The sequence below is a fragment of the Trematomus bernacchii genome, unplaced genomic scaffold, assembly GCF_902827165.1.
Source record: "Trematomus bernacchii unplaced genomic scaffold, fTreBer1.1, whole genome shotgun sequence".
Classification (NCBI taxonomy): Eukaryota; Metazoa; Chordata; class Actinopteri; order Perciformes; family Nototheniidae; genus Trematomus; species Trematomus bernacchii.
Window position 1 is genome coordinate 22,457,153 of NW_022987720.1, and position 27,037 is coordinate 22,484,189.

The following is a 27,037-nucleotide window of genomic DNA, read 5'->3' on the forward strand; positions in this document are numbered from 1 at the left end:
AATGAACGGAAGCCGCTATAGGTCAATTTCAATCGGCGTGCTCATTTGAACAAGAGGAACCGCTACGAAGCAGGGGAGGACAGCGGCCCAGTACGAAAACTCAACTTTCAACTAAATATTGTACGTAGAGTATGGTGCTTGTACTTTAACAAAACATTTATATTAGAGATATTTAACATCGAGGCCGTTTTATCGGGTAAGGTTTTCTGATACAACAAATATCAAGTGTCCGTTACATAGCATTAGCCAGGCTAGTAGCATTAGCATCGTCAGTTAAAAACGGCTCAAGGCTTAGCAGCTAACGCCAGCTTGCAAAAACGTGTTCACCAAATGTGAACCCAGTATTGGCTGTGAATCACGTATTGAACGCAATGGTGTACTTCAACATTCAGATGTTGTGTTCTTCTTAACATATACGGTGGTACAGGGCCTCATTTTGATAGCAGACTGGCATTTTTCTGTTTTTATGCCGGGCACATTGTGACCAGTCGGGGGCTGCGCCTGTCGACCAGGCCCGAGCAAGAAGGGCAACTTTACCAGCACCAAGACAACTGTGCAAAGGCGTCTAAAACTGTGCGTTAACAACCGATATGTTCAGGATAAACGACAATATGCTGATCAATTGCTAACCAAGCCAGTCAAATATGCGTTAATTGGTTTAAACCACACATACTGCGAGCTATGGACCGGACATGGCGGCCCAGCTAAAGCTACATGGCTAACTTATTTCGCGACAACTTTTCTAAAACCCGGATGAACACCACTCCTCTGGTAAATCGCGAGTGTCCCATCCACGTACACGGTGTGGAATGTAGAGGGAAGATATTGAGACACAAAGCGTTTCTCTAACTTAGACCAGCAGACCGGGTGGCGCGGGGGTGGGGGAGGATTAACTTGGAGCGGCTAAGCCGGGTCACAGAGATTTTAGCTAGTCGTGTTGTCTAATGACCTGTTTTTTTTGGTTCCACAATCCGATTTGCATTCATAATTGTATGTGTTAGCAGGCTGGCACTTTGTGTGGCCTATCGTTTCCGCGCTTATATTGTCTCTTAAAATTAGCCCGTAGCTAACTAGTAGGCCCCTATGTCCGCCTTGAACCTGCAACATGTGCACCTTCTTCCTACACATGTCCTTAGGCTTTTCCCTTTCTTCTTCGATCATCTTGGAACTGGTTCACTGACCGAAACGATAACACCAAGTAGGGTCTGCAGAGGTTTATATAACCGTATATATTAAGAATGGACCCCTTTTTATTTATTTTTAAAGAAAGGTATTGCATTGAGTGGCTTGAAAAGTCTCTACAGCATGTGCAACTTCTTCCTACACATGCCCATAGGCTATTCCCTTTCTTCTTCGATCATCTAGTAAACTGGTTGATTGACTGAACATGTGTCACAAAGAAGGGCCTGTTAGTTATAACCTTTTATATTAAACATGGACCCTTTTTAGTAGAGTATTGCAATGACTGTTTAAAAAAAAAAAAAGTCTTCATAGAGCCATCAAATTGTGTGTTAGTAGTGATTACTAAAGATGTCATCAAAAGTAGCCAAACTTTTTTTTTAAATAGTTGATCTGTATGTTACTGTTCACCCTGTTGGAAGAAAATAAATCACATGGAATCTTATCTTTCAGTTTCTGATTTGGGTTTTTAAATCAAATATACGTGATTTATTTTTGCAATGTGATCTCAGTCATAATACACCCATAGGAGAGGTAGTCCTTGGAAGGACAAGTATTTGGGTCTTTGCAAACAAATTTGAGTCGTACTCTTTTTTTTCCTCTGCTAAAAGCCATAATAAAATAGATAATTGCCTCTGTATTTCCTAAACATCCACATAGTTTTTGGAGATGATGCATAAAAAAAAACATCTGACTGCCAGTGATGGTGTTTGTATTCATACTGTCTGATCCAAAAACCACTAACTACTTCTATGTAAACGTTTTATATTGTGTGAATACTCTCTTTATGTGTATAGAAATACATTAATGTGGATTGGTTTTTGTACACGTTTGTTTTTCAGGATGGAGTGGCAGCCAGATGAGCAGGGACTTCAGCAGGTCCTCCAACTGCTCAAAGACTCACAATCCCCCAACACAGTCACACAGAGAGCTGTCCAACAAGTATCCTACTTCACTGCAATCTGGGTGTTAATAAAGCTAGTTTTCAATATTCTTTTTCTGCCTGTCCAATAACATCAATGTTTTTAGTGCTAGTGCAAAGGGATCTTAACCCGTACAGTGTTCTTTATTTGTTTTTACTACTGCCATGTTATCAGATTTGAGTGTTATCCACATGTTTAGGATTTTACTGTTTCCCCAGAGTAGAAGAAGGGCAGTTGATCAAGAGCTAGAAGCAAGCTCCTATATCTGAAAGTTGCATCAGCTGCATAAAAGTCTCTTTTTTTTCCATGGGGAGGAACTTGTAATTCTACAAACATTTTAATATTGTACAGTTGTGAAACACATTGCTTGGTATAGAGATCAAAGGTTAGTCACCTGACTTGAAAATTCAATATGAAATGATCCTTAACTGCCATGCTAGAAACTTGAACAACTCAACCAATTCCCCGACTTCAACAACTATCTCATCTTTGTACTCACGCGACTCAAAACTGAAGGTGAGAGCCAGATATATTTTTTGCCATTTTGAACACACTTGTACTGTAGTCTAGTTTGTCAATTTTGCAGCTGTAATGGTATTATTTTGTTCCGGTTTCGAAAGGCCTTTTGTCTTTAAATTGTTCTTAGAAATGCAACAGAATCTACTTTACACTTGTGTTACAAAACTGTGATTGTGCAATTTATTGAGTTTAAGTAGAACTGGTATCTCGACAGGAATATTGTCTATTTTGCATCTTGACTGGTTTTTGGGAAACATTTGGCATGTGGGGCTTCCCCCCCCCTCTTAGATCAGTCAAATTATTGGTTGTTTAGTGTTAGTCGACTAAGACTTAAGTAAATTAGTCATATGGCCGGCAGCCTGGTTGTTAGTATCTGGACATGATGAAACACCCAGCTCATTGATTTACAATGATACCTTATGTTCCTATATTTTCTGATCCAGATTTACCAAGGCTCTGCTGACAGCCCAATTCAATATAATAAAAAACAAAATGGGTATTATCAGGGAAATATATGCAAAATCATAAAAAAAACTTTAAACTTCATTAAATAGACACATTTTGTTGATGGGTTGTTAACCACCCTCAACTTTATTTAAACTTATTTTTGTTTGTTTTCTCCGCAGACGAGCCGACTCGCTCTCTGAGCGGTCTGATACTGAAGAACAATGTTAAGGCCCACTACCAGAACTTCCCCCCAACCGTTGCTGAATTCATCAAGCAGGAATGTCTCAACAACATCGGCGACCCCTCGCCGCTCATTCGTGCTACCATTGGTGAGTTTTTTGTTTTACTGAAGTGTGATGTTAAATAATTGTTGTGGCCTAGCTTCCCTCGACACTCACACTCCTCCCCTTGCCCTCTGGAGATGATGCATAAAAACATTTAAAACATCTGAATGCACATGAAGGGTTTTTGTATTCATACTGTCTGATCCAGAGCTGCTGCAGCCGCTCTACATCCTGTTAATTATAAATCCCTATCTGACGTCTGCCATCCCCCGTTTCTCTCTCCTCTAGGCATCCTGATCACTACCATTGCCTCCAAGGGAGAGCTACAAACATGGCCTGAGCTGCTGCCTCAGCTCTGCAACTTGCTCAACTCGGAGGACTACAACACCTGCGAGGTCTGTACCCACGCTGCTCCGCTGTGTTCTTCCTTTGTTTTTAACCAATGAAAGGCTGGTTGTTAGTATCTGGACATGATGAAAAACCCAGCTCATTGATTTACAATGATACCTAATGTTCCTATATTTTCTGATCCAGATTTTCCAATGCTCAGTCTTGTTGCTCAATAGTGATATATTTAATTCAATCTCTGTTCGTTTTTTGATGTGTCAGCTCCTACTTCCGACTGTCATTTATTTTATTTTAGTTAAGTCTGAGACATTTATAAATTCCCATTGTGAAAAATAACTTGACCGAGACAAAGTTTAGCATTTGTGACTTAAATGAATTGTGTACAGTGCTCACTCTCTCCTCTGTGTCCCTGTATGTTTGCGTTTGATTTGACAGCCTCTCTGTGTATGTCCGTGTCTCAGGGCTCGTTTGGAGCACTGCAGAAGATCTGCGAGGACTCGTCGGAGCTGCTCGACAGCGACGCTCTGAACAGACCTCTCAACATTATGATCCCCAAATTCCTCCAGTTCTTCAAGCACTGCAGCCCCAAGATTAGGTACAGGAGGGAAAGAGGCTCACTCTGATTGGTGTTTGTTATTATCTTCTGGATGTGATGCACAATATAACGTCTGACTTACAATGAAGGTGTTCGTATTCATACTGTCTGATCCAGATATTACCCTTTTATCACTTTACAAATCACACTGAGGTGCAACTTAATAGTTAGATAATTGCCAACTTTTTTTTTTTTTTGTGCCGCATTGTTGAGATCTAACTTTATTTTCAAAAACACAAATTAATAATCGTTTTGGGCTCACACTAAAATATGCCCTATGCAAGATGAGGTGTTAGCTTTTTTTTTTAAATACATTAATACAAGTTCAAACCAATCCTAATGTTGCTATCACTAATCCATCTCTCTGTGACTGTAATACTGTTTTTTATTAATGTCCCTGTCCCTGCAGGTCTCATGCCATCGCCTGTGTGAACCAGTTCATCATCGGCAGAGCCCAGGCCCTAATGGACAACATCGACACATTCATAGAGGTATGCTGAGTGTTACTAAGGTTTACTGTCAAACATTTCAGTTTCACTGTATGACAAATACATATGGGAGTAATCTTTCACCTGGGAGAGCCTTTCCATAACAGGCTTTTTACATTTAAACTTGCAGTTGTACTTTTAAGTTTGTATCGCATCTGGACATGATGAAACACCCAGCTCATTGATATACAATGATACCTAATGTTCCTATATTTTCTGATCCAGATTTGCTAAGGCTCTATGCATAGCTGAAGGTTGATCTGACTTTATTGCTGCGTTTGAGTAGAAGTCCAAAGAAAGTAGAGTTTGCCTCATTGTTAAACATTTTCTTTCCCTAGTTTTTTTTATTCATCCCAACGTGTTATTTCCCCCCCCAAAAAAACAGAGTCTTTTTGCGCTGGCAGCAGATGAGGACTCTGAGGTTCGAAAAAACGTGTGCAGAGCCCTCGTCATGTTACTGGAGGTCCGCGTCGACCGCCTCATCCCACACATGCACAGCATCATCCAGGTAAGCGTTGGACATTTCCTCAATCAACTGTGTACCTCCATTTAAAAACATCTTTAATGGTATGTTCCCAAAAACACAAAGCAAATCGTTTTTACATATAAAGTCAATGCAAGGACACTCATTTGCACCAGCAGACATTGGCATATTTTAAGCTGCTGAGAAGTTAAATTGAAGCAAAGTGTCTCAATGGAATATCATAAGCAGAAATGATCCTACGTTCAAGCTTGCAAAGTGACTCAAGTCAACATTTCCTGTTAACATGGCATAAGTCAGTCTTGTATCTGGACATGATGAAACACCCAGCTCATTGATTTACAATGATACCTTTTATGTTCCTATATTTTCTGATCCAGATCGGCCAGGGTTTTGTTCTAGGATGTTACCCAATAGTACACTTTCCGATCTGAAATGCATATTTCTCTCACCCCCTGCAGTACATGCTGCAGAGAACCCAGGACCCCGACGAGAACGTGGCTCTGGAGGCCTGCGAGTTCTGGCTGACTTTGGCTGAGCAGCCCATCTGTAAGGAGAGTCTGTCCGGACACCTGGCGCAGTGAGTAGAACTACTGTAGATGTCGTGTGTGTTCTGTGAAGCCTTGAAACGATATCAACCTTTCATGTCACCATTCCTCTGGCCAAAATAATTGTTGTACAATATTATCCTTAAAGTGACTCGAGGCAACATTTCCTGTTAACATGGCATAAGTCAGTCTTGCACCTGGACATGATGAAACACCCAGCTCATTGATTTACAATGATACCTTATGTTCCTATATTTTCTGATCCAGATCCGCCATCTTAACTCTAAATGTCACTAAAATGAACGGCAATTATTTTCATGATTATACAAATTTGAATTCACAACAATCACCTGACTGTTTTCTTTTTTTTTGTATTGTGTTCCATTCTAAATTCTAAACAGCCCATCCCTAGTTTCTCTGTTTTACTGTAGACTCAGTTAAAATAAAATAAAAAACGTATAATTAGCCGCCACTTATAAACTTGCACATGAGATTTCTCGGATGTTTTAACCAAGCACGTAATATCCTTTCTCCCCTTGATGTAGACTGACGCCTATCCTGGTCAATGGGATGAAGTATTCAGAGATAGACATCATACTATTAAAGGTAAGCTCTCTTTTTATTGTTTTACCCAATGCTCATATACTATCTTATGACCCTATAGTGTTTTTGGATGATTGCTGAGCTACCTCAACATAGTTGGACTTTTGAGTCCTTCTTGGATCTGGATATGATGAAACACCCAGCTCATTGACACACGATGATACACTATGTTCCTATATTTTCTGATCCAGATTTGACAAAGCTCTGTTCTACGCTGTTGTATTTCTTCTCCATTTCATTTTTCCACGACTATACTCATTGTAAAAATGATCTATGCTGAAAAAAGTATAGCATTTATGGCTAAAGTAAATAAAATCATGATGTTGCTGAAGTAAAGTGTTGTTTTTTTACACAGGGCGATGTGGAGGAGGAGGACGAGGCGGTACCGGATAGCGATCAGGATATCAAGCCCAGATTCCACAAGTCACGCACCGTCACCCTGCAGCACGAAGGAGCAGAGGGTGAGCAGGACAATGACGACGATGATGACGATGACGATGATGACGACGACACGCTGTCTGACTGGAACCTGCGTAAGTGACGGAGAAATATATTTCCTGAAACGTGGCAACTTGTGAAAAAGGGGCCATTTGCTGATTGACTGTGTACATTTTGTCTGAATTCAGGTCTAAATTCATATCGTTTCCTTTGGACCAACTACAGTTTTCCACTCTTTCAGCACGTTGTACATTCACTTCAAAGTAGATAGTTGGTTTTCATACAGATTTGCACAAACTAATTGTAGCATACTCCAACCTAAAAAAAGTTTGTTTTTATACAAATGGATGCACTTTAAAACTAATGCCCAATGTCTGGATATGATGAAAAACCCAGCTCATTGACACAAGATGATACATTTTGTTCCTATATTTTCTGATCCAGATATGGCACAAAAGTTTCCACTTAGTCCATAATTGTTTTCTCTGTAACTTGAACATTTTCCATAGTTCAGAACAGGTGGAATGCTTTCCTATGAGAAACTTGTATAAATCTCTTTCAGACCAATAAGGAGTTTAGCAAACAATGCCATTGATAAAGTTGGTTGAAATGGACATGCAACCCCAGACAACATTGTTTATATCTGTATTTCTTCCAGTGTCTGTCATCAGTAGCCACCACCCTGCAGAGTGGGTTCCTGCCTTAATCTTCTGATGTCAAGTCGCATGTAAAACAAAGTTTGGGGGGCGTTTAAGAATGATTGTAATTTTATTTTTTAATGTAGGAAAGTGTTCAGCTGCAGCGCTGGATGTGCTCGCCAACGTGTTCCGTGACGACTTGCTGCCCCACCTCCTGCCGCTGCTGAAAGGCCTCCTCTTCCACCCCGACTGGGTCATCAAGGAGTCTGGCATCCTGGTGTTGGGGGCCATAGCTGAGGGTAAGACTGACAGGACTTGCTTAACAGGCTTTTTTTTCACGAAACTGTGTCTCAGAGCTTCTTAAAATGTAATAAACTATGAATGTGTCACTCACTTAACGGGAAGAAACCAAGCTAACTGACGATATGACATTTTTTTTACCGAAACAAAACACAAGTCTCACAAGAAGCACCTAAATGAGCCCTGAGCGAAAAAATGCTAACGCACTTAGCACATAACTCTAGGTTTAAATCGATCGATATACTTGTCGGATCTGCACGAACAAGCTTTGCTAGCAAGCTGAGATTCCACAAATTCTAGAAATATAAGTATCATCACTGAGCGATCAGAACTCGCGACAGGGGAAGCAAATGCAGACATCACACGGCGTAGCTTTAGGTAGCAAAAAACAGATATGCTCACCGTTTGCTGTTATTCTGATCAAAAGTTGTGTTCAATGGCATTAAAACGAGAGAAACGCGGCTGAAGGTTAATCCATAGGTTAATCCAATGTGTCTGTCACTTTGAAAAAATTCTTGATCTATAATTCCATTTTTATGTCAAACTGAGTTTTCATATTAGCTGCTAATGATAGCTTCCAGAGTGTATGACAGTTTCGGCTACGCGTCACTCCCTCCTTATTTGGTAACGTGTGTATGTGGAACTTCTCCTCGATTCCATTGGCTCTAGCGGTTAAAAAGGGATGTCAATCATCAAAATCGACCAAGGGGGGCCAGAGATACGTCAAATCCACCCAAATGACCCCAGAAGTGATTTTTTTTTTAAGATCTCTCTAAATAGGTCAAATTTAACTTGTTTTGCATCAATCTTGATACAGGGTACTTATTATATGTTATAGTTTGGATTCCTAAAGCTTTTAGTCTACTCGTATCCCATCATAGTGTTCAATCTGAATTGACCTTAAAATAAAAAAAATCTAGATTGATTCTGGCTCTTCTACATCCAACTCACAGGTTTATCATTGCTTTGAGAAAAAAGATTATTAATTTACCCCTTTTTAGAAGTGAAGTTATGGTCATTTGTTCTGGGAATGTCATTTTCGAGCCTGAGACCTGGAAAACGGGCTCGGGGCTTAACAGGTTAAAACATTTGTAACACTGAATACAAACATGTGATACTTGGGAGAGCAGCTGTCATCTTGCTGGCTCAGTATCTGCTAAATAGTCTCTTACATCTGGACATGATGAAACACCCAGCTCATTGATTTACGATGATACCTAATGTTCCTATATTTTCTGATCCAGAATTATATAATCTTAGAACATTCCCGACCACACATGAACAAATGTTTCTAGAAATAAACTAGGGTAAACCAGAGGCTCAGGACAAACATGCGGTTGTGGTCCTTTCAAAATTCCAGTAGAGAATAGTCAATATTTGTATTGGCCACTTATCCGAAACGGAACCAATCTTTAATTTAATACATTTCCGTAATGGTAAAATCTCGGCTTATTGTCCTTTAAAAACAAAAATAAAAAATTATCTAATGTGTTGCCCCTCTTCATTCCTCAGGCTGCATGCAGGGCATGGTGGCCTACCTGCCAGAGCTGATCCCTCACCTCATAGCGTGTCTATGCGAGAAAAAGGCCCTGGTGCGCTCCATTGCCTGCTGGACCCTGAGTCGCTACGCACATTGGGTGGTCTCCCAGCCCCCCGACTCCTACCTCAAACCCCTTATGACAGAACTTCTTAAACGCATCCTGGACAGCAACAAGAGGGTGCAGGAGGCCGCTTGCAGGTAAGCAGCTTCCCATTCCCTTTTTTAAATCTCAGCTTACTGATAAACAATGATTTTTTTTTTTACCCATTTTAATAATAATTCATTTATTTTATATAGGTGCCTTTCAAGGCTCTCAAGGTCGCCGTCCAAACACAAAACAAGATACACAATACATAACACCAGCATAAGAAACATAAAGACAATGCAGTATATAAAAAATAACATGAATAAAACAGGATGTGTGATGGATAATGATCAGGGTGGATATGCGATTGTGAACAGATATGTTTTGAGACGTGATTTGAAAATACCCAATGTCTGGATATGATGAAAAACCCAGCTCATTGACACAAGATGATACATTTTGTTCCTATATTTTCTGATCCAGATATGGCACAACATTTTCCACTTTGTCCATAATTGTTTTCTTAGTAGCTTGAACATTTTCCATAATTCAGAACGGATGGAACGCTTTCCTATGAGAAACTTGTATAAATCTCCTTCAGAACTATATTTTTAGATTAAATATTGATGTTTTCTCTCAGTGCGTTTGCCACCCTGGAAGAGGAGGCGTGCACAGAGCTGGTGCCCTACCTGAGCTTCATCCTGGACACACTGGTGTTTGCCTTTGGGAAGTACCAGCACAAGAATCTCCTCATTCTCTACGATGCCATAGGAACCCTGGCAGACTCAGTGGGTCACCACCTCAACCAGCCTGTAAGTGCCCCCGAAATCTATACCTGCACCGTGCCTTCTTTACCACATGCAGGATCATACATAGTTTCACACTAAAGGGAATCTCACATCATACTATTTTTCCATTTTCAGGAGTACATTCAGAAGTTGATGCCCCCCCTTATTGCAAAGTGGAACGAGCTGAAAGACGAAGACAAGGATCTCTTCCCACTACTAGAGGTGAGAAGTTTTTTTTTTTTTAATATCGATACATGCACTAAAGGTGACTTATGTTAAATCCGTCACATTTTCCTGGCCCATGATTAATGACTAATTGGTGATCTTTCATTTTATGTATTGTTTTTATACAAATGGATGCACTTCAAAACTAATGCCCACTGTCTGGATATGATGAAACACCCAGCTCATTGACAAACGATGATACATTTTGTTCCTATATTTTCTGATCCAGATATAAAAGCTTAGTTGTTGGACAACAAATCTTTTGTTTTTCGTTCTTTGCTTTCTCTATAACTTTAACATTTTCCATAGTTCAGAACAGACAGAATGCTTTCCTATGAGAAACTTGTAAACATCTCTTTCAGACCAACGAGGAGTTAAACAAACAATGCCTTTGATAAAGTTGGTTGACATAGACATACAACCCCAGACAACATTGTTTATATCTGTATTTCTTCCAGTGTCTGTCTTCAGTAGCCACCGCCCTGCAGAGTGGTTTCCTGCCTTACTGTGAGCCCGTCTATCAGCGCTGTGTCACACTGGTCCAGAAGACTCTAGCTCAAGCTATGGTGAGACTGCAACACACACAAAAGTGTTGTGAATTTATTCTATTAAAATGTTTTACAAATGGCTGCATTCACCAAAAACAAGCCCAGTACCTGGATATGATGAAACACCCAGCTCATTGACACAAGATGATACTTTTTGTTCCTATATTTTCTGATCCAGATATGCAACATATTATGTTTAGCCAAGTGAGACAGTTGAGTGTCCGCCATTTTAAGTCTGTGCAAACCACACTTCTAATGTTTCTTCCTGTCTGAACAGATGTACAACCAGCATCCAGACCAGTATGAAGCTCCTGATAAGGACTTTATGATCGTGGCCTTGGACCTGCTGAGCGGCCTGGCCGAGGGTTTGGGGGCTAGTGTTGAACAGCTAGTGTCCCGATCGAACATCATGACTCTGCTTTTCCAGTGCATGCAGGTATGAGCGAGTGGTTTCTCGTTTCTCTCTTTTTATGAATGGAGAAAAACACTGAATACAAAAATGTGATACTTAGGAGAGCAGCTGTCATCTTGCTGGCTCAGTATCTGCTAAATAGTCTCTTGCATCTGGACATGATGAAACACCCAGCTCATTGATTTACGATGATACCTAATGTTCCTATATTTTCTGATCCAGAGTGATATAATCTTAGAAAATTCCCGACCACACATGAAAAAATGTTTCTAGAAATAATAGGGGTAAACCAGAGCCCTTTGACCTGCTGCTGGCCGAGGGTTTGGGGGCTACTGTTGAATGGTGAAAAAGTAAACAAAATGTACAGGAACTTTTATTTATTTTTAAGGATAACACTAAAGTGTCTGTTTGTTGCAGGACACGATGCCCGAGGTGAGGCAAAGCTCCTTCGCTCTGCTGGGGGATCTCACCAAGGCGTGCTTCCTGCATGTTAAGCCCTGCATTGGTGAGTGTTTCATCACAGCACTGACTTACAATGCCATTACAACGCCTGTCCTCTACTATCTGGCTATCAGCAGTTACCAGCATTAGGCGCTTTCACACCAAGTACTTTGCCGTACTTAGTTCATCAGAACTCTTTAGTTCTGAAAGATCGCGTTCACACCGGAATAAGTCCCTGAGGGAGGATTAGGCAAATGAAGCCGCTGACGTCACTTCTTCTGCTTTGGTTTTACTGGCAGGCCGCAAACAACTTCACGGTGTATACTGCCACCCGAAGTCCCCGGAGTTGGGGACTGGCTTCTACTGAAGCCTTCAGAGTAAATCGCCAGAACGCCGACATCTCATCTCCACCGCTCCCACGTTTTATTTTGTGTTGCCATAAGTTAGTCTCTCTCCGTTTGTGCGCTGGGCTAATGCTAATGCCAGCAAATAAAATGGCTACTTCATAAAGGTTTTTTCGGAGTTTTACGGGGCGTGGTTTGCAATCCGCCCAGCCAATCAGAAATGGGAACCTTTTTCTCCCATGAAAGTACCTGCTCTCTAGCAGGGACTGAAAAGGTTCTCATGAACTAAGTTCTAGTTCCGGATTTTTTTGGTGTGAATGCAAATTTTCAGAACTATACTGGGAAAAGTACTCCGGTGTGAAAGCGCCTATTGACTGTTTTAATCTCTGTAAAAGCCTTTTATACGAGCACTAAATGTTCCTCCCCAATTTAGTGCTCGCTCGCCACACTCTGTGATGATCACCTTACAGACATTCGAAATCTGATTAAAACGTGCGGATGACTTTTGAGTCTGAGAAGTGTGTGTGTAGAGCTTGGTGTTTCAAGGAGGGAGAGCAGTTTGTAAATCATACATGAAGTTGTAAAGGCAGAACTTGTGTAGTGTAAAAGTGACTGGATGTCTTTCTGTTCGTATTGTAACCTGTGTGTTCGTGTCCTCCCTCCAGCTGAGTTCATGCCCATCCTGGGACTCAACCTGAACCCAGAGTTTATCTCGGTGTGTAACAACGCCACCTGGGCCATTGGAGAGATCGCCATGCAAATGGGTAAGTGTTTGTGCTTATTGTTAAATAATAAACCCTTTTTGTCTGCTTATTTGAATATAAAGCCCAGTATCTGGATATGATGAAAAACCCTTTATTGAAAAAAGATGATGCGTTTGTTTTAATTTCTGATCCAGATATGCCAAATGATGTTTAGCTAAGTGGCACAGTTGAGTGTTTGCCATTTAAGTCTGTGCAAACCACACTGCCAATGTTTTTTCACTTTGCCATTCATTGTTTTTAGTACATGAAAAATGTCCTTTTCCTCATGACAGAAGGTTTCTAAAAGTTGTAATACATTCCACCTATCGTGGAACGAGAACACATGGGCTCAATAATCAAGTCCAGTATATGTCATTTAACCTGTGTTAAATCAATGTTCTTCTAGGTGCAGAGATGCAGCCGTACGTGGGCGTGGTTCTGCCAAACCTGGTGGAGATCATCAACAGACCCAACACACCCAAGACTTTGCTGGAAAACACAGGTACGCACACTGTCAGACACAGTTTAGGTTGTATGTACTTCAAACGTTGGGAAGCATTTGAGTGTCAGAGGGAGTTGACGTTAACTTGTTTCGCCTCCCTGTGTGCAGCCATTACCATCGGCAGACTGGGTTACGTCTGTCCCCAGGAGGTGGCGCCACAGCTGCAGCAGTTCATCAGACCATGGTGAGTTTATTGTCATTCTGATGTCATGAAATCACAAGTTTACTGATATTAAAATGAGACACTAATCACTTTTCTGGTTTGAATCCCAGTAGCCCTTATAGCAATACATTTGTATGAACTTTAATTCAGAAAGGACCATTCTTTTTGGTTTACAGAAGAAAAGAAAGTTTATTGAGACAAAATATGGATGAATAAACCTTCCACTTTTGTCCACCCCCTTTCCCAGGTGCACATCGTTGAGGAATATCCGAGATAACGAGGAGAAGGACTCGGCCTTCAGGGGGATCTGCGTGATGATCGGTGTGAACCCTGCAGGCGTGGTGCAGGTGAGCAGATGTGTAATAAAAGCTGTAGATGCTACAGAGGACGTCCAGCTGACTCCTTTCTGGAAATGATGACACACCCAGCTCATTGATTTATAATGATACCTTATGTTCCTATATTTTCTGATCCAGAATCACACTTTACACCCCTGACCCTGTTCATTTGAGCTCTGAATTTACTCTCAACCTCTTGTCTCTCTCTTTCTCTCTCTCTCTCTCTCCAGGACTTCATTTTCTTCTGTGACGCTGTGGCCTCCTGGGTCAACCCCAAGGACGACCTGAGAGACATGTTTTATAAGGTGAGAGCCTCGTCATCAGGAGTACCATCACTGTTCCCATCCTTTCACACTCAAGGACCTCATGTTAGATGATTAATGTTTTCAATGAAATGTTCCTCAATTGAGTGCTCGCTCGCCACACTCTGTGATGATCACCTTACAGACATTCGAAATCTGATTAAAACGTGCGGATGACTTTTGAGTCTGAGAAGTGTGTGTAGAGCTTACTGTTTCGAGGAGGGAGAGCAGTTTGTAAATAAATAAAACAACTGGTGTATTTTCACATTCAGTTTAATCGCTATTTATTTCATAACAAAGTTAGTTAATTTGTTGCATCCCATGTTTATAGGGGTGTAACTTATTAGTTTGGGAGAGAGGAAGAAAATTACCATTTGTAGATCAAATACGCACCCTGTTAAGTTGAATTCTTAAAAAAGTTAAACCACTGTCCTTTTAAACTCTCAATTTTAAACATATCGATTTACTGAGTTTATTCGGCATCCATGACTGTTTTCCTTTTTCTTTTCCAAGATCTTGCATGGCTTCAAGGACCAGGTGGGGGAGGAGAACTGGCAGCAGTTCTCAGAGCAGTTCCCACCCCTGCTGAAGGAGCGTCTGTCTGCCTGCTATGGCGTTTAACCCGACCTCTTCCTCGTCCACACAGGACACCAACCTGTTAGGTATGTCCAGCAAACCCCCCCCCCATAATTTAGTGGGAATGCTGATACAGCATTCAAACTACTTGTTCTTCTACGCACAAATTCTTTATTTTTATTCCGCCGGGTTATTTTGCGCCTCTTCTGCTTCCACATTCCAGAAACTCCGTTCAAACATGAAAACGTTCATTTCGATCGGGAATCGATGGCTATTACTTTTCTCATTCATAACTTTCATAATTCCAGGGATATATCCCATAATTCATCACATTTTTAACATGGAAGTCAATGGAGAAACTCTTCAGACTTGAAAAATCTTCATGCGACGTAGAAAAACATCTCGTAGCTTGAAAAATAAATAATTAAACAAAATGCCTCTTGAGGGCATGAAGTGACAAAAACTTTCAACATGTCTCCATTAAGGCCCATTGTAAATTCAGCCTGATCTTTCCTCACAGCAGCAGCCGCACACCTTTAGTCAATCTGCCAAAAAGGCCACATTATTGACCCGAAAGTACACGAAGCACACTTCAGACGCTCGGTGTCCTTGAGATGCTTCACGCGTTGAAATTTCACAGATATCTGTCACGGTTCTTCAACAAAACGTTCACATGTAAGAGGTTTATCTCTCATTCAGATGGAAAGGCTCTCCTCTCACTGATTGCTGCACATCACCTTTGATCTCTGGGCTCAAGCACAGGTGTTTCATAACGTCGTTAGCTCAAACATAAACACCTGTGTGTTGGAGACAGAGGTCGCGTTAACCGAATATTTTCCGTCCTTGACGGAATTTTTCCAAGAATGACGGAAAAATCTGAAAGCAGTCCGTCATTTTGACAGATTAGAACACAATTTGGAACAGCGCCAAAATGTCCACCAGCGGCCCACATTATATTACATCCTTAGTGGCCAGGTCGACTGAGGGCGATCTACTGTACTCTACTGTAACTATTATTTAGTAATTCACACCCCTGTCCAGTTGGTGGCTAGTGTGTGCATATTAAGTAGCTATTGTCTAGTCTTGTATTTGACCTTGTTGATTACCTCGTTGTTTAACTGGCTTTAGCAATCGCAAAATGTCACGGCAGCTGAGTGTCCGAAGCTTTTTTAATAAGCCCAGTAATTGTGATGGTGTGGATAAACGAGGTGAAAAAAGAGGGATTGATGCAGTGGAGGATGGACAAGCCAGTAAGACTAAAACTGACAACGTTCAACCAGCAGCAGAGGGACAAGCAAGTGGCAAGGAAAAATAAATCATTCATATTCGTTTTGACATGAAAAGTGTAACGCATATGGAGATATGACATGATGTCATAACTCCAACTGACAAGCTCAGAACGCCACCAAACATCACATGATGTTAATCACATTAATACTGTGGCCCTAAACAGCTCTACATCAAATCTGATGTTACATAATGTGGTGTTACCATGGCAACGCATCCCTCGCCATAAAACAATGTCGATGTAACTCCAATGGACATGGTCCGATCGTCCCCAATCTTCACCTGTATATCACCGTTCCATACCTCAACAGCTCTTTGCCAAATCTGACATATCACCCTCTGCGTTTCCATGGAAACACATCCCTTGCCAAAAAACACGATGTTGTCGTGATACCTATGCAAATGGTCAAAACGGCACCAGATAATGGTTAATGGCCCGGCCCTCAACAGCTCTACGCCAAATCTGAGATCTCAACAAAAACACGATGTAACGCCTATGAAAAGGGTCAAAACAGCACCAGACTTCAGATAATGGTTAATGGTCCGGCCCTCAATGGCTATGTCAATTATGGGTTGTCATCATATGCCGTTTCCATGGAAACGCATCCCTCGCCATAAAACACGATGTTGTCGTAACTCATATGAAAATGGTCAAAACAGCACCAGACTTCAGATGATGGCTAATGGTCCAGCCTTCAACATGTCTGTGCCATTAGTGAGTTTTCCTCAAAAGCTGTTGCCATGGCAACGCATCCCTCGCCGTAAAACACGATATTGCTATAACTCCTATGAAAATCGTCAAAGTGCTGAAACTTCGCGTGTGCTAACAGTCCAGCCGTGACGACATCTACGTGACTGTTTCTTCCAATGCCGTTGCCATGGTAACACAAGGCTCACCATGAAACACGGTTTTCTCATAACTTCAGTGAAAATGCTCCAAACGGCCCAAACCTTCACAGGTTTGGTAAAGATGCAGCCATCCACACATTTAAGCGTATTCTGGGGTGTCATCAAATGCCGTTGCCATGGCGACAGATCACTCGCCATCAAGTTAGTTCAAAAGTTTGCAGTTCAAATATTCTGCTGCTTTTCCAAGCCTTTTTACTTTCTTTTCTTATCACACATTCAAGCCCCCAGTGTTCATGTATAATTTCAATCTAAATTCTTCACTTTCTTCTTACACATTACATTTCAGCATAGCAGTTCATCGTCAGCGTTTCAGCATAAAGCATTCCCACTAGCAATTTCTTCAGGAATCGCATTCTCTAGTTAATATAAGCTCTTCAGTTACTCGTATGTGATTTTAATTTCTTTCCTCTCTGTCTTTTCCCCAGGTTAATGTAGGGGAGGGTTACTGGGGAACTCATTGCACTGCCCAGATTGTGGGGAGAAACACGAGCTGGAGGGATGTGACCGGCTTTGACCCTCCACTCAGCGGACGGCCCCCTTTTCCCCCCCGCACCCTGTGTGTCTCTCTGGGGGAGGGAGGGTGGGAGGAGGGTGGTGGGTGTGGGAGGGTAAACTGGGGATATACATATACCTCTCGGGTTAAACGCCTCACTAAATCCAACTCACTCTAAAGTGACTTTCGCCCACAGGGATCCTAGGTGAGGTAGGGGAGGCTGGCTTCGACCGCCCCCTCCTCCATTTGATTATTTTGTTATGATAGGTGACGGCTGGGAGGGCAGGGGAGGGGGGGTTGGCAGATAGGTACATAAAAAGGAATGATCTGAACCAGCGTAGGGTGCCACAGTCCCAAACACCACATGCACGTAGTCCGTAGACTCGCACACATAGATGTGATTTAATCAGGCTCGTGCCAGAGGCTAAACTAAAAGAGGCTTTTACTAAGTAACAATGCAGGAAATGTGCACAAATAGTTTGCACCTTTTACCAAGAAATTGCATAAACCATTTGGTGTGCATATACATGGGTCTTCTCTTTTCACATGTACATTTAGCTGAATTTAATTTCCTTCCTCTTCCCTCAGTTACTGAGTTCCTCTCCAATCATAGGCCTCTTGTTTTCCTCTTCGTTTGAGGCTAAAGAAGACGCAGTAGGACTAAGGTTTTACCACCGCAGTACCAAGCTATTGCATGGCATATGATCACCTCTTAAGTGACGCATGTTTAAGTGAATGTTGGTCTTGTTGCTCACTTGATTTATTATTAGAGTAATTGTCATCAGTATTGGGAGGCTGCCATAATTTGAAGCTGTCAGGTGCTTGGTTCGTTTGTCCTCCCATCCATACATATTGACTAATCAATGTCCCTTTTAGTTTAATGGAGGCTGTGCTTGTGAAGACCAATTCTAGGCAGATGAATACAGGAATTAGCTTAATATCTGATTGTTTGGAGAATCCCTCTGCAACAAGAGTTCAAATACTGTAGGTAAGTTGTGAAGCCATTTTGCTGCTGCTGCTTCATTTTAAGAGACTTCACGAAAACAGACTAAATGAGAGCGATAAGACATCACCAAAAATGAATCGGTTCTTACTCGTATAAATGCACTTTTTTCTTTTTGTAAGAAATTGAGAATTTAAAATGTAAGAAACGGTAATAATGTACTGATCTTGAGACAATGTTTTTTTTGACAAGTGATTTTAGGACTGTTAATGGCTTGCTGAAGTAAGCGTAATGATATTAAATGGTAAAATGACTAGGTAAGACATGAGGCCTCTTAACAGAGTTAGTTTTATAATGTAGCTCCTAAGATGGATTGAATAGGATTTAAGAGGGAGACATCTTAATTGCAGTATTTTGGATCTTTGTGAACCTATCAATCCACTTCTGTGTTTGAGAGTCCCCGTCTTTCTGACCAAAGCTTTTCGTGAAACGGCGGCTCCTCCTGGTCATAGTCATTGCATGCTTCTCAGTCTTGCTCCAGTTTTCTTTTTTAAAGTAATTTTTATAATGGATCCATTTGAAGGGATCTACCTTATAAGAGCTTTGTCAATGGCAATGTCACTCTCTGCTGGACTAATAAGGTACTTCTCCAGCTTCTGATCAAACTAGTGATTGTTGTTGCCATATATTCACCCGTTAATACTGTGTAGGATTTGCCTGGGAATACACTGACTCTCGAGTCCAAATGGTTCTCCCCTGACACTGGTTAGCTTATGTGAGAGTGGTGGTCTTTATCCAGCTTTATCTTTTAGTCTTTGTCCATAGTGGATGGTTGTAATGGAAGTGTGTATGGCTGTTTGCTTGTTGGTGTTTTTACTATAAAGGTGTGTACGTGAGTACTGCTTAGATGTAATATTGCACCAGCCCTACAATAAAGTTATGTCAATGAAGTTAATGTGGCCACTTGGAGCTTCAACCTTCGCCTGCCAGTTATCACCACTCAAATCTCACTATGGCAAAAAGTCCAAATCTATTTCCTGAGTTGATGGGTTAAGTTTCCTTAACACCTTACAGGGTGGATACTAATGGCATCTTCTCCGGGTTTACCTGAAGGCAAGCGTTGAGTTTGGAGGCGGCCATTTGCTAATCACAGCCTCGACACATCAGTTCTTGGAGCAGCAACCGGTGAAGCATTAATTACCTGAATCACGCAGAAGGATGCAGCTCCTGGGCCACGAAAATTGGTTAAAAGTTGACCACTCTTCACCATGTTGGGATACACTAAGCGATATACAGAAGTAAATTCAAATGCACGATGTCCACTGGTTGTTTTTTTTTATTGTTTTTTTATTTTTATTTTGATGCACATGTGACAGTTTTGTTTTTATTAATTTATTTAGTTTCTGATTTGTTTTTTTGTTTTTTGTGCCCCAGTGCACAAATTTCTTTTGGACTTTAAAAGTTTTTTTTTTCCTTCTTTTTATTTAAAGAATAATTTGTTTTCGTTGTTTTATAGCGGACCATTTGATTATGTCAAATCTGATGTTGTGGTTGGACTGAAGGAGGGTCGGTGCTTGCTATGCTTGGTGCATACCTTAGGGAAGAATGTGGAAAAACTAATTCATAACTTTTTTTCAATCTGATATCAAGGCTGGCAATTGAATTCAATGTAGTACCTTATTTTTTGCTCAACTGTGTTGCAGATGGGATGTTATCCAACGTATCTTTTTATTTAATTTCTGTGAATAGGGGAAAATAAATTGTTTTCTATTAAGATTTGAGTAGTCTGAAGTTTTGTGATCTGTTTTATCAACTGAATCCGTTTGGGCCGAACTTGGTTCCTGAACTAAGATGAAATTCCAGTATACATTAAAAACCTAATTAATCAAAAGTATTTACTTTTGTACACAGTGCATCCAACTGAAATATTGAATTTATCTTGGAAGTGTTCCCTGGGATTATTTTAGATCTATACTGAAGTTAAAGACATGTCGAAAAGATAGACTTAAAAGCAAGCAGAGGTTGGAGAAGTACTCGGATCTTGTACTTCATTAAAAGTAGAATTACCAGAGTACTCTGTTACAAGTAAAAGTCCTGCATTCCAAATGTTACTCAAGCAAAAGTATTGGTATCAAAATATACATAGGGTACTTATTATGCAGATTGATCCATTTCAGAATAATATATATGATATGTTTAGATTACAATGATTGATCATTAAAGTGTTATGCAAGCTGGTAAAGGTGCAGCTAGTTTAAATAACTATACTGCAGGGTAGTTTGTGGATTTACTCCATGTGTAACTAAAGTCTGATTTAAGTGATATTTCACATCGTTAATCCAAATCTGCAAAGTAACTAAAGGTATTAAATGTAGTGGAGTAAAAGTACACTATTTACTTCTAAATAGTAGAGTCAAAATAACAAAGTAGCATAAAATTGAAAAAAGTACAAGCATCTCAAAATTCTACTTGAGTAAATGTACTTGGATATTTCCCACCTCAGAAAGTAAGTGTATCTGCATCACTCTCAAATGGCCTGTAGTATGCTCAGTAAATGCATGTTAATTAGAAAGGAGCACAATAAAAAATGTTTTTGCCATCTGAGCTCAAACTAAGTTGAATATCATATGCAGTGTAACAGACATTTAAACATGAATGTTACAGCTTTCCTAATTAGTCCAACATCTGCTATTTGTCCATAAGTGTTCATTTGATATTAAAGTTTCAAACTAGGTGACTTCCTTTCTGAGCTAATAATGAGCTTGTGTTATAATGGTGGTTTTGAAATGACAAGCTCAAACACCGGTTGCAATTATAGTTAACTTCAGAAAACAACGCCCTAACCACAGGCAACACTGTTTCCTCTCCCCGTCACATAAGTTTATTGAACTCACAACAGACGATGGTAAAGTATATTGTTTTTATTCTATCTTTTGGGTATGATGAGTATACCCTTATAATGGCCATTGTCAGCAGGCTATAGACTGTTCACTAGTTGTTGGTAAACTCACTTTCTTGCTGACAGAAAAACTTCCCAACTCTCTGAATGAATGTTATCCATATTTAAAATAAAATAATGGGAGAATATATTATGAAAGGAAACCTATTTATTATAGATGAAGAATGTGGTTGCCAAAAGCAAGCCCATTTAGCAGTGTTCCCCCATGACTTTTCCCAGAAGCTAACATAGATATGAGTATCATAGAAAGGAAAAAAGAGTGGCAAATAAATGAAGTGGGAATTAAAACGAGTATGTACCTGAACGAAAAGTATTACAATTACCTCAACATGTATACAGATGGATCTAAGAAGCAAGAATGCATGGGGATAGGCGTGTATATCCCAGAATTCAAAATATCAATCTCAAAACGAGTGTCAAATAACTTATCAGTTTATACAGCAGAAATACTAGCAGCAATTATTGGGCTACAATGGGTTGAGGTCAGACCTGATAGGGTGGTGATATGCACAGACTCACTGCTTTGAAAAGCATACAGTCGACAATAACTGAGAGAAGATTTATTTATTGAACTTAACCATTGCTTATTGAGACTTCAGAGAAGGGGAATAGATGTGCAGTTATGCTGGGTGCCTGCACATGGGGGGGTTCAAGGGAATTAGCATGCTGATAAGTTAGCAAAAGATGCGTTACAAAGGAAATAGCAATACCAGTTTCACTTGGGAAAGGAGAAGGAAAAGCAATAAGAAGGGTATGGAAATATGGCAGAAAAGGTGGGAGGAAGATCAGAAAGGGAGGAGATACCACAAGTTACAGAAATCAGTCATAAAGATCTATACAGAAAGGAACAGACGGGAGATCATCATCACTAGACTCAGACTGGATCATACAGGATTAAAGGGCACAATGTTTATAATGGGAAAAAGCGAAGTTGAAGAATGCAGGTGGTGTGGAGTGAAAGAAAAATGTGGAACACATATTACACTGCAACATGTACAAAACAGGGAGGGAAAAACTAAGAGACAGGGTCAGAGAGGCAGGAAGGGAGTGGAGCCTGATGGGGATACTGGGAACAGAAGGTGAGGGGGTAAGAGCTACCAGGAAGGCCATTCTTAAGTATTTTAGTGAAACAGGATTGATTGGAAGAATTTAAAACAACGTAAATACAATGGTATAATTCCACAAGTGGTGATAGGATGATGTGGTGATACACACTCTTGTACAGTAGGTGGCGGTATGCACCTTAAAATTGTTTGCAATCCGCCAATAACCGAGAGAAGAAGAAGCCGACTCCAAGCTGTCCGACTTCAGGCGAGCTTTTTGAGACCTCCCCCGGCTGCAATCGGCTATTCTCGTCTACTTTCGAGCTGACCCCACGTGACACCGGCTATATATGCCGGTGTCGTCAGAGGATCTGTTCCTTTTCACGCTGCGCGAGAGTATCGTGGCCACATTCTTGTATGCTACAGCGTTCGGTTTGGTTTGAACGTCTGATCTGAGGGATTTCTCTGCATACAGCTGGCCGCGTGCAGCTTCGCGACTGATCCAGTCGGAGCCGCGGGTTGTTGACTCGTCCTCCAGGAGCTGTGGCCGGCTGTGCAGAGCTTCGACGGAAAGGTTTGTGTCAACTTTGTTGGTGATGGCTGTGTTCCCGCACCCTCTCCCAGCTAAATTGTCCTGATTGCTGTCTTGTTTATTGTTTGGCTTAGACTTTCTGGTGACGACAGTGTTCCCGCTTCCTCTCCCATAAAGTTGCCCTTATTGTGCTATGTTTTACTTTTTTGCATAGCTGATTGTGGCAGCGTTGTCCCCGAGCTATCTTTAGCATTTTGAGTTTCCAGCTTTAGCTGCGTGTCTCGTTTAATTTAGTTCAGTAGCGTGGCTCAGCCTAACTATATCGCTGTTATTTATGGGTTAAATGCAGAGAATAATTGTCACTGTGTGCTCTGCATTTGTGACCATTAAAGAGGGCATTTCTTGGCATCTGCAGGCAGCATGGAGAACTGGATACAGCGTGGGAGGCGGGGCCTCATTCATTCCTATGAGAGTTGCTCATTGGCGCATGAAGATAAAATGGCCCAACTTTTGAGAGAGCGAAACGTCACAGATTACCCGTCATGCCTGAGAAGTACCCGTATGTGCGCTCATAGAGCATGCGCAACTTTAACCACGTCAGTAGGGACGAAATAAAACGATAGTTACGTCTGTAACTACGGTTCTATGAGTCCCGGATGACCGCCAGAGTATCTTGTCACTCAGAATTCTTGTGTGCTCGCGAGAAGATTCTGGGAACAGATCCTCTGACGACACTGGCAGAGATAGCCGGTATCACGTGGGGTCACAGGTGTCAGTGGCTGCATCTCACTTCGGTTAAATGAAATCCTTGCGTCGTTTCCCTGCGTTTAGTCCCTCCCACCAGGGAAGCATGGAGAGATGCAAGGAAACCATGAGAAGCAGGGAAATGAGCTTTAAGAGCAATGAGACGTCCTTTCCTCCGGAGCGTCACGTGAAGCGACGTCCGTTTGTGACTCCGCACAGCTGATCGTCTGACAGCAGCCAGCTCTGTCCCCGTTATTTTCACAAACACCCCCGCCACACATTTACCGACATAAATTTGTATCATCCCAAATAAATAAAATAAAATAAGAACTCATTCTCAAAAAAGATAAACGCCACTCTCAAAATGTATAAACGAACAATAGTTTGATTAATATTGATTAGAGTGCACAATATAAATAAAATAATTGAGAGAAGAAAAATATATGTTATCTATCAAAACCCAGTTGGATTAACATTCATTGGATTGCACACTTTGTTTGTGTGGATATGTAGCAAATTCACATTTTAAATAGTACTTAAAGGTGGGGTATGTAATTTTGGAGAAACCAGCTCGAGTGCGCTAGAATTTGAAAGTACACAATCGGAAAAAATCTGCCTCTTCCTTACAGAGCCCCTCCTCCAACACTCACGAACGCGCACATGCTTGTGCTTATTGTTAAATAATAAACCCTTTTTGTCTGCTTATTTGAATATAAATAATCCTCTAGCTTGGAACACTATGCAAAAAATATTGAAACTCAGCATTTTGATTCCCTTGCATCATTTTAAAGCACGACTGGATGAAATATTATTGGATACCTGTAAATGTAAATAGATGCTAATGTATACCCCTGTATTTATGTTGTGATGTCCTTTTTGTTTTCTGTTTGTTTTTATATGTGTAACTCAATGTACCACAGGTCTCCCTTGTAAAAGAGATCGTTGATCTCAATGGGATTTTTAACCTGGATAAACAAACAAACAAACATAAAGCCCAGTATCTGGATATGATGACAAACCCTTTATTGAAAAAAGATGATGCGTTTGTTTTAATTTCTGATCCAGATATGCCAAATGATGTTTAGCTAAGTGGCACAGTTGAGTGTTTTGCCATTTAAGTCTGTGCAAACCACACTGCCAATGTTTTTTCGCTTTGCCATTCATTGTTTTTAGTACATGAAAAATGTCCTTTTCCTCATGACAGAAGGTTTCTAAAAGTTGTAATACATTCCACCTATCGTGGAACGAGAACACATGGGCTCAATAATCAAGTCCAGTATATGTCATTTAACCTGTGTTAAATCAATGTTCTTCTAGGTGCAGAGATGCAGCCGTACGTGGGTGTGGTTCTGCCAAACCTGGTGGAGATCATCAACAGACCCAACACACCCAAGACTTTGCTGGAAAACACAGGTACACACACTGTCAGACACAGTTTAGGTTGTATGTACTTCAAACGTTGGGAAGCATTTGAGTGTCAGAGGGAGTTGACGTTAACTTGTTTCGCCTCCCTGTGTGCAGCCATTACCATCGGCAGACTGGGTTACGTCTGTCCCCAGGAGGTGGCGCCACAGCTGCAGCAGTTCATCAGACCATGGTGAGTTTATTGTCATTCTGATGTCATGAAATCACAAGTTTACTGATATTAAAATGAGACACTCACTTTTCTGTTTGAATCCCAGTAGCCCTTATTGCAATACATTTGTATGAACTTTAATTCAGAAAGGACCATTCTTTTTGGTTTACAGAAGAAAAGGAAGTTTATTGAGACAAAATATGGATGAATAAACCTTCCACTTTTGTCCACCCCCCTTTCCCAGGTGCACATCGTTGAGGAATATCCGAGATAACGAGGAGAAGGACTCGGCCTTCAGGGGGATCTGCGTGATGATCGGTGTGAACCCTGCAGGCGTGGTGCAGGTGAGCAGATGTGTAATAAAAGCTGTAGATGCTACAGAGGACGTCCAGCTGACTCCTTTCTGGAAATGATGACACACCCAGCTCATTGATTTATAATGATACCTTATGTTCCTATATTTTCTGATCCAGAATCACACTTTACACCCCTGACCCTGTTCATTTGAGCTCTGAATTTACTCTAAACTTCTTCTCTCTCTCTCTCTTTCTCTCTCTCTCTCTCCAGGACTTCATTTTCTTCTGTGACGCTGTGGCCTCCTGGGTCAACCCTAAGGACGACCTGAGAGACATGTTTTATAAGGTGAGAGCCTCGTCATCAGGAGTACCATCACTGTTCCCATCCTTTCACACTCAAGGACCTCATGTTAGATGATTAATGTTTTCAATTAAATGTTCCTCAATTGAGTGCTCGCTCGCCACACTCTGTGATGATCACCTTACAGACATTCGAAATCTGATTAAAACGTGCGGATGACTTTTGAGTCTGAGAAGTGTGTGTGTAGAGCTTACTGTTTCAAGGAGGGAGAGAGCAGTTTGTAAATCATACATGACGTTGTAAAGGCAGAACTTGTGCAGTGTAAAAGTGACTGGATGTCTTTCTGTTCGTATTGTAACCTGTGTGTTCGTGTCCTCCCTCCAGCTGAGTTCATGCCCATCCTGGGACTCAACCTGAACCCAGAGTTTATCTCGGTGTGTAACAACGCCACCTGGGCCATTGGAGAGATCGCCATGCAAATGGGTAAGTGTTTGTGCTTATTGTTAAATAATAAACCCTTTTTGTCTGCTTATTTGAATATAAAGCCCAGTATCTGGATATGATGAAAAACCCTTTATTGAAAAAAGATGATGCGTTTGTTTTAATTTCTGATCCAGATATGCCAAATGATGTTTAGCTAAGTGGCACAGTTGAGTGTTTGCCATTTAAGTCTGTGCAAACCACACTGCCAATGTTTTTTCACTTTGCCATTCATTGTTTTTAGTACATGAAAAATGTCCTTTTCCTCATGACAGAAGGTTTCTAAAAGTTGTAATACATTCCACCTATCGTGGAACGAGAACACATGGGCTCAATAATCAAGTCCAGTATATGTCATTTAACCTGTGTTAAATCAATGTTCTTCTAGGTGCAGAGATGCAGCCGTACGTGGGCGTGGTTCTGCCAAACCTGGTGGAGATCATCAACAGACCCAACACACCCAAGACTTTGCTGGAAAACACAGGTACACACACTGTCAGACACAGTTTAGGTTGTATGTACTTCAAACGTTGGGAAGCATTTGAGTGTCAGGGGGAGTTGACGTTAACTTGTGTCGTCTCCCTGTGTGCAGCCATTACCATCGGCAGACTAGGTTACGTCTGTCCCCAGGAGGTGGCGCCACAGCTGCAGCAGTTCATCAGACCATGGTGAGTTT

General features: G+C 41.1%; 1 protein-coding gene and 1 non-coding gene across 6 annotated transcripts; both read left to right on the top strand.

Annotated features, from left to right (window-relative positions):
* The first annotated feature begins 38 nt into the window (after positions 1-38).
* Positions 39-27,030, top strand: LOC117492269 (transportin-2-like). Of its 5 annotated transcripts, XR_004556841.1 has the most exons (26): positions 39-120; positions 2,022-2,121; positions 2,543-2,618; positions 3,248-3,397; positions 3,641-3,747; positions 4,162-4,295; positions 4,705-4,786; positions 5,169-5,291; positions 5,726-5,844; positions 6,358-6,418; positions 6,771-6,948; positions 7,638-7,790; positions 9,304-9,529; positions 10,057-10,228; positions 10,340-10,426; positions 10,888-10,995; positions 11,255-11,413; positions 11,807-11,894; positions 12,840-12,938; positions 25,026-25,121; positions 25,230-25,305; positions 25,529-25,628; positions 25,852-25,926; positions 26,266-26,364; positions 26,750-26,845; positions 26,954-27,030. XR_004556841.1 is itself a non-coding variant. In XM_034142423.1 (25 exons), exons 2-24 carry the CDS (start codon positions 2,023-2,025, stop codon positions 14,841-14,843), a joined length of 2,676 nt encoding a protein of 891 aa, XP_033998314.1. In that variant the 5' UTR covers positions 39-120; position 2,022; the 3' UTR covers positions 14,844-14,884; positions 17,420-20,202. The 5 variants fall into 5 exon arrangements, 4 of the variants coding, with proteins under 4 accessions (XP_033998314.1, XP_033998313.1, XP_033998315.1 ...); XM_034142423.1 differs by lacking the exons at positions 25,026-25,121; positions 25,230-25,305; positions 25,529-25,628; ... (2 more) ...; positions 26,750-26,845; positions 26,954-27,030 and adding exons at positions 13,324-13,419; positions 13,528-13,603; positions 13,830-13,929; ... (1 more) ...; positions 14,736-14,884; positions 17,420-20,202; XM_034142422.1 differs by lacking the exons at positions 25,026-25,121; positions 25,230-25,305; positions 25,529-25,628; ... (2 more) ...; positions 26,750-26,845; positions 26,954-27,030 and adding exons at positions 13,324-13,603; positions 13,830-13,929; positions 14,151-14,225; positions 14,736-14,884; positions 17,420-20,202.
* LOC117493708 lies at positions 4,344-4,412 on the top strand. Its single transcript, XR_004557021.1, has one exon. It is a non-coding gene; the product is annotated as a small nucleolar RNA SNORD41 (small nucleolar RNA).
* Positions 27,031-27,037: the final 7 nt, after the last annotated feature.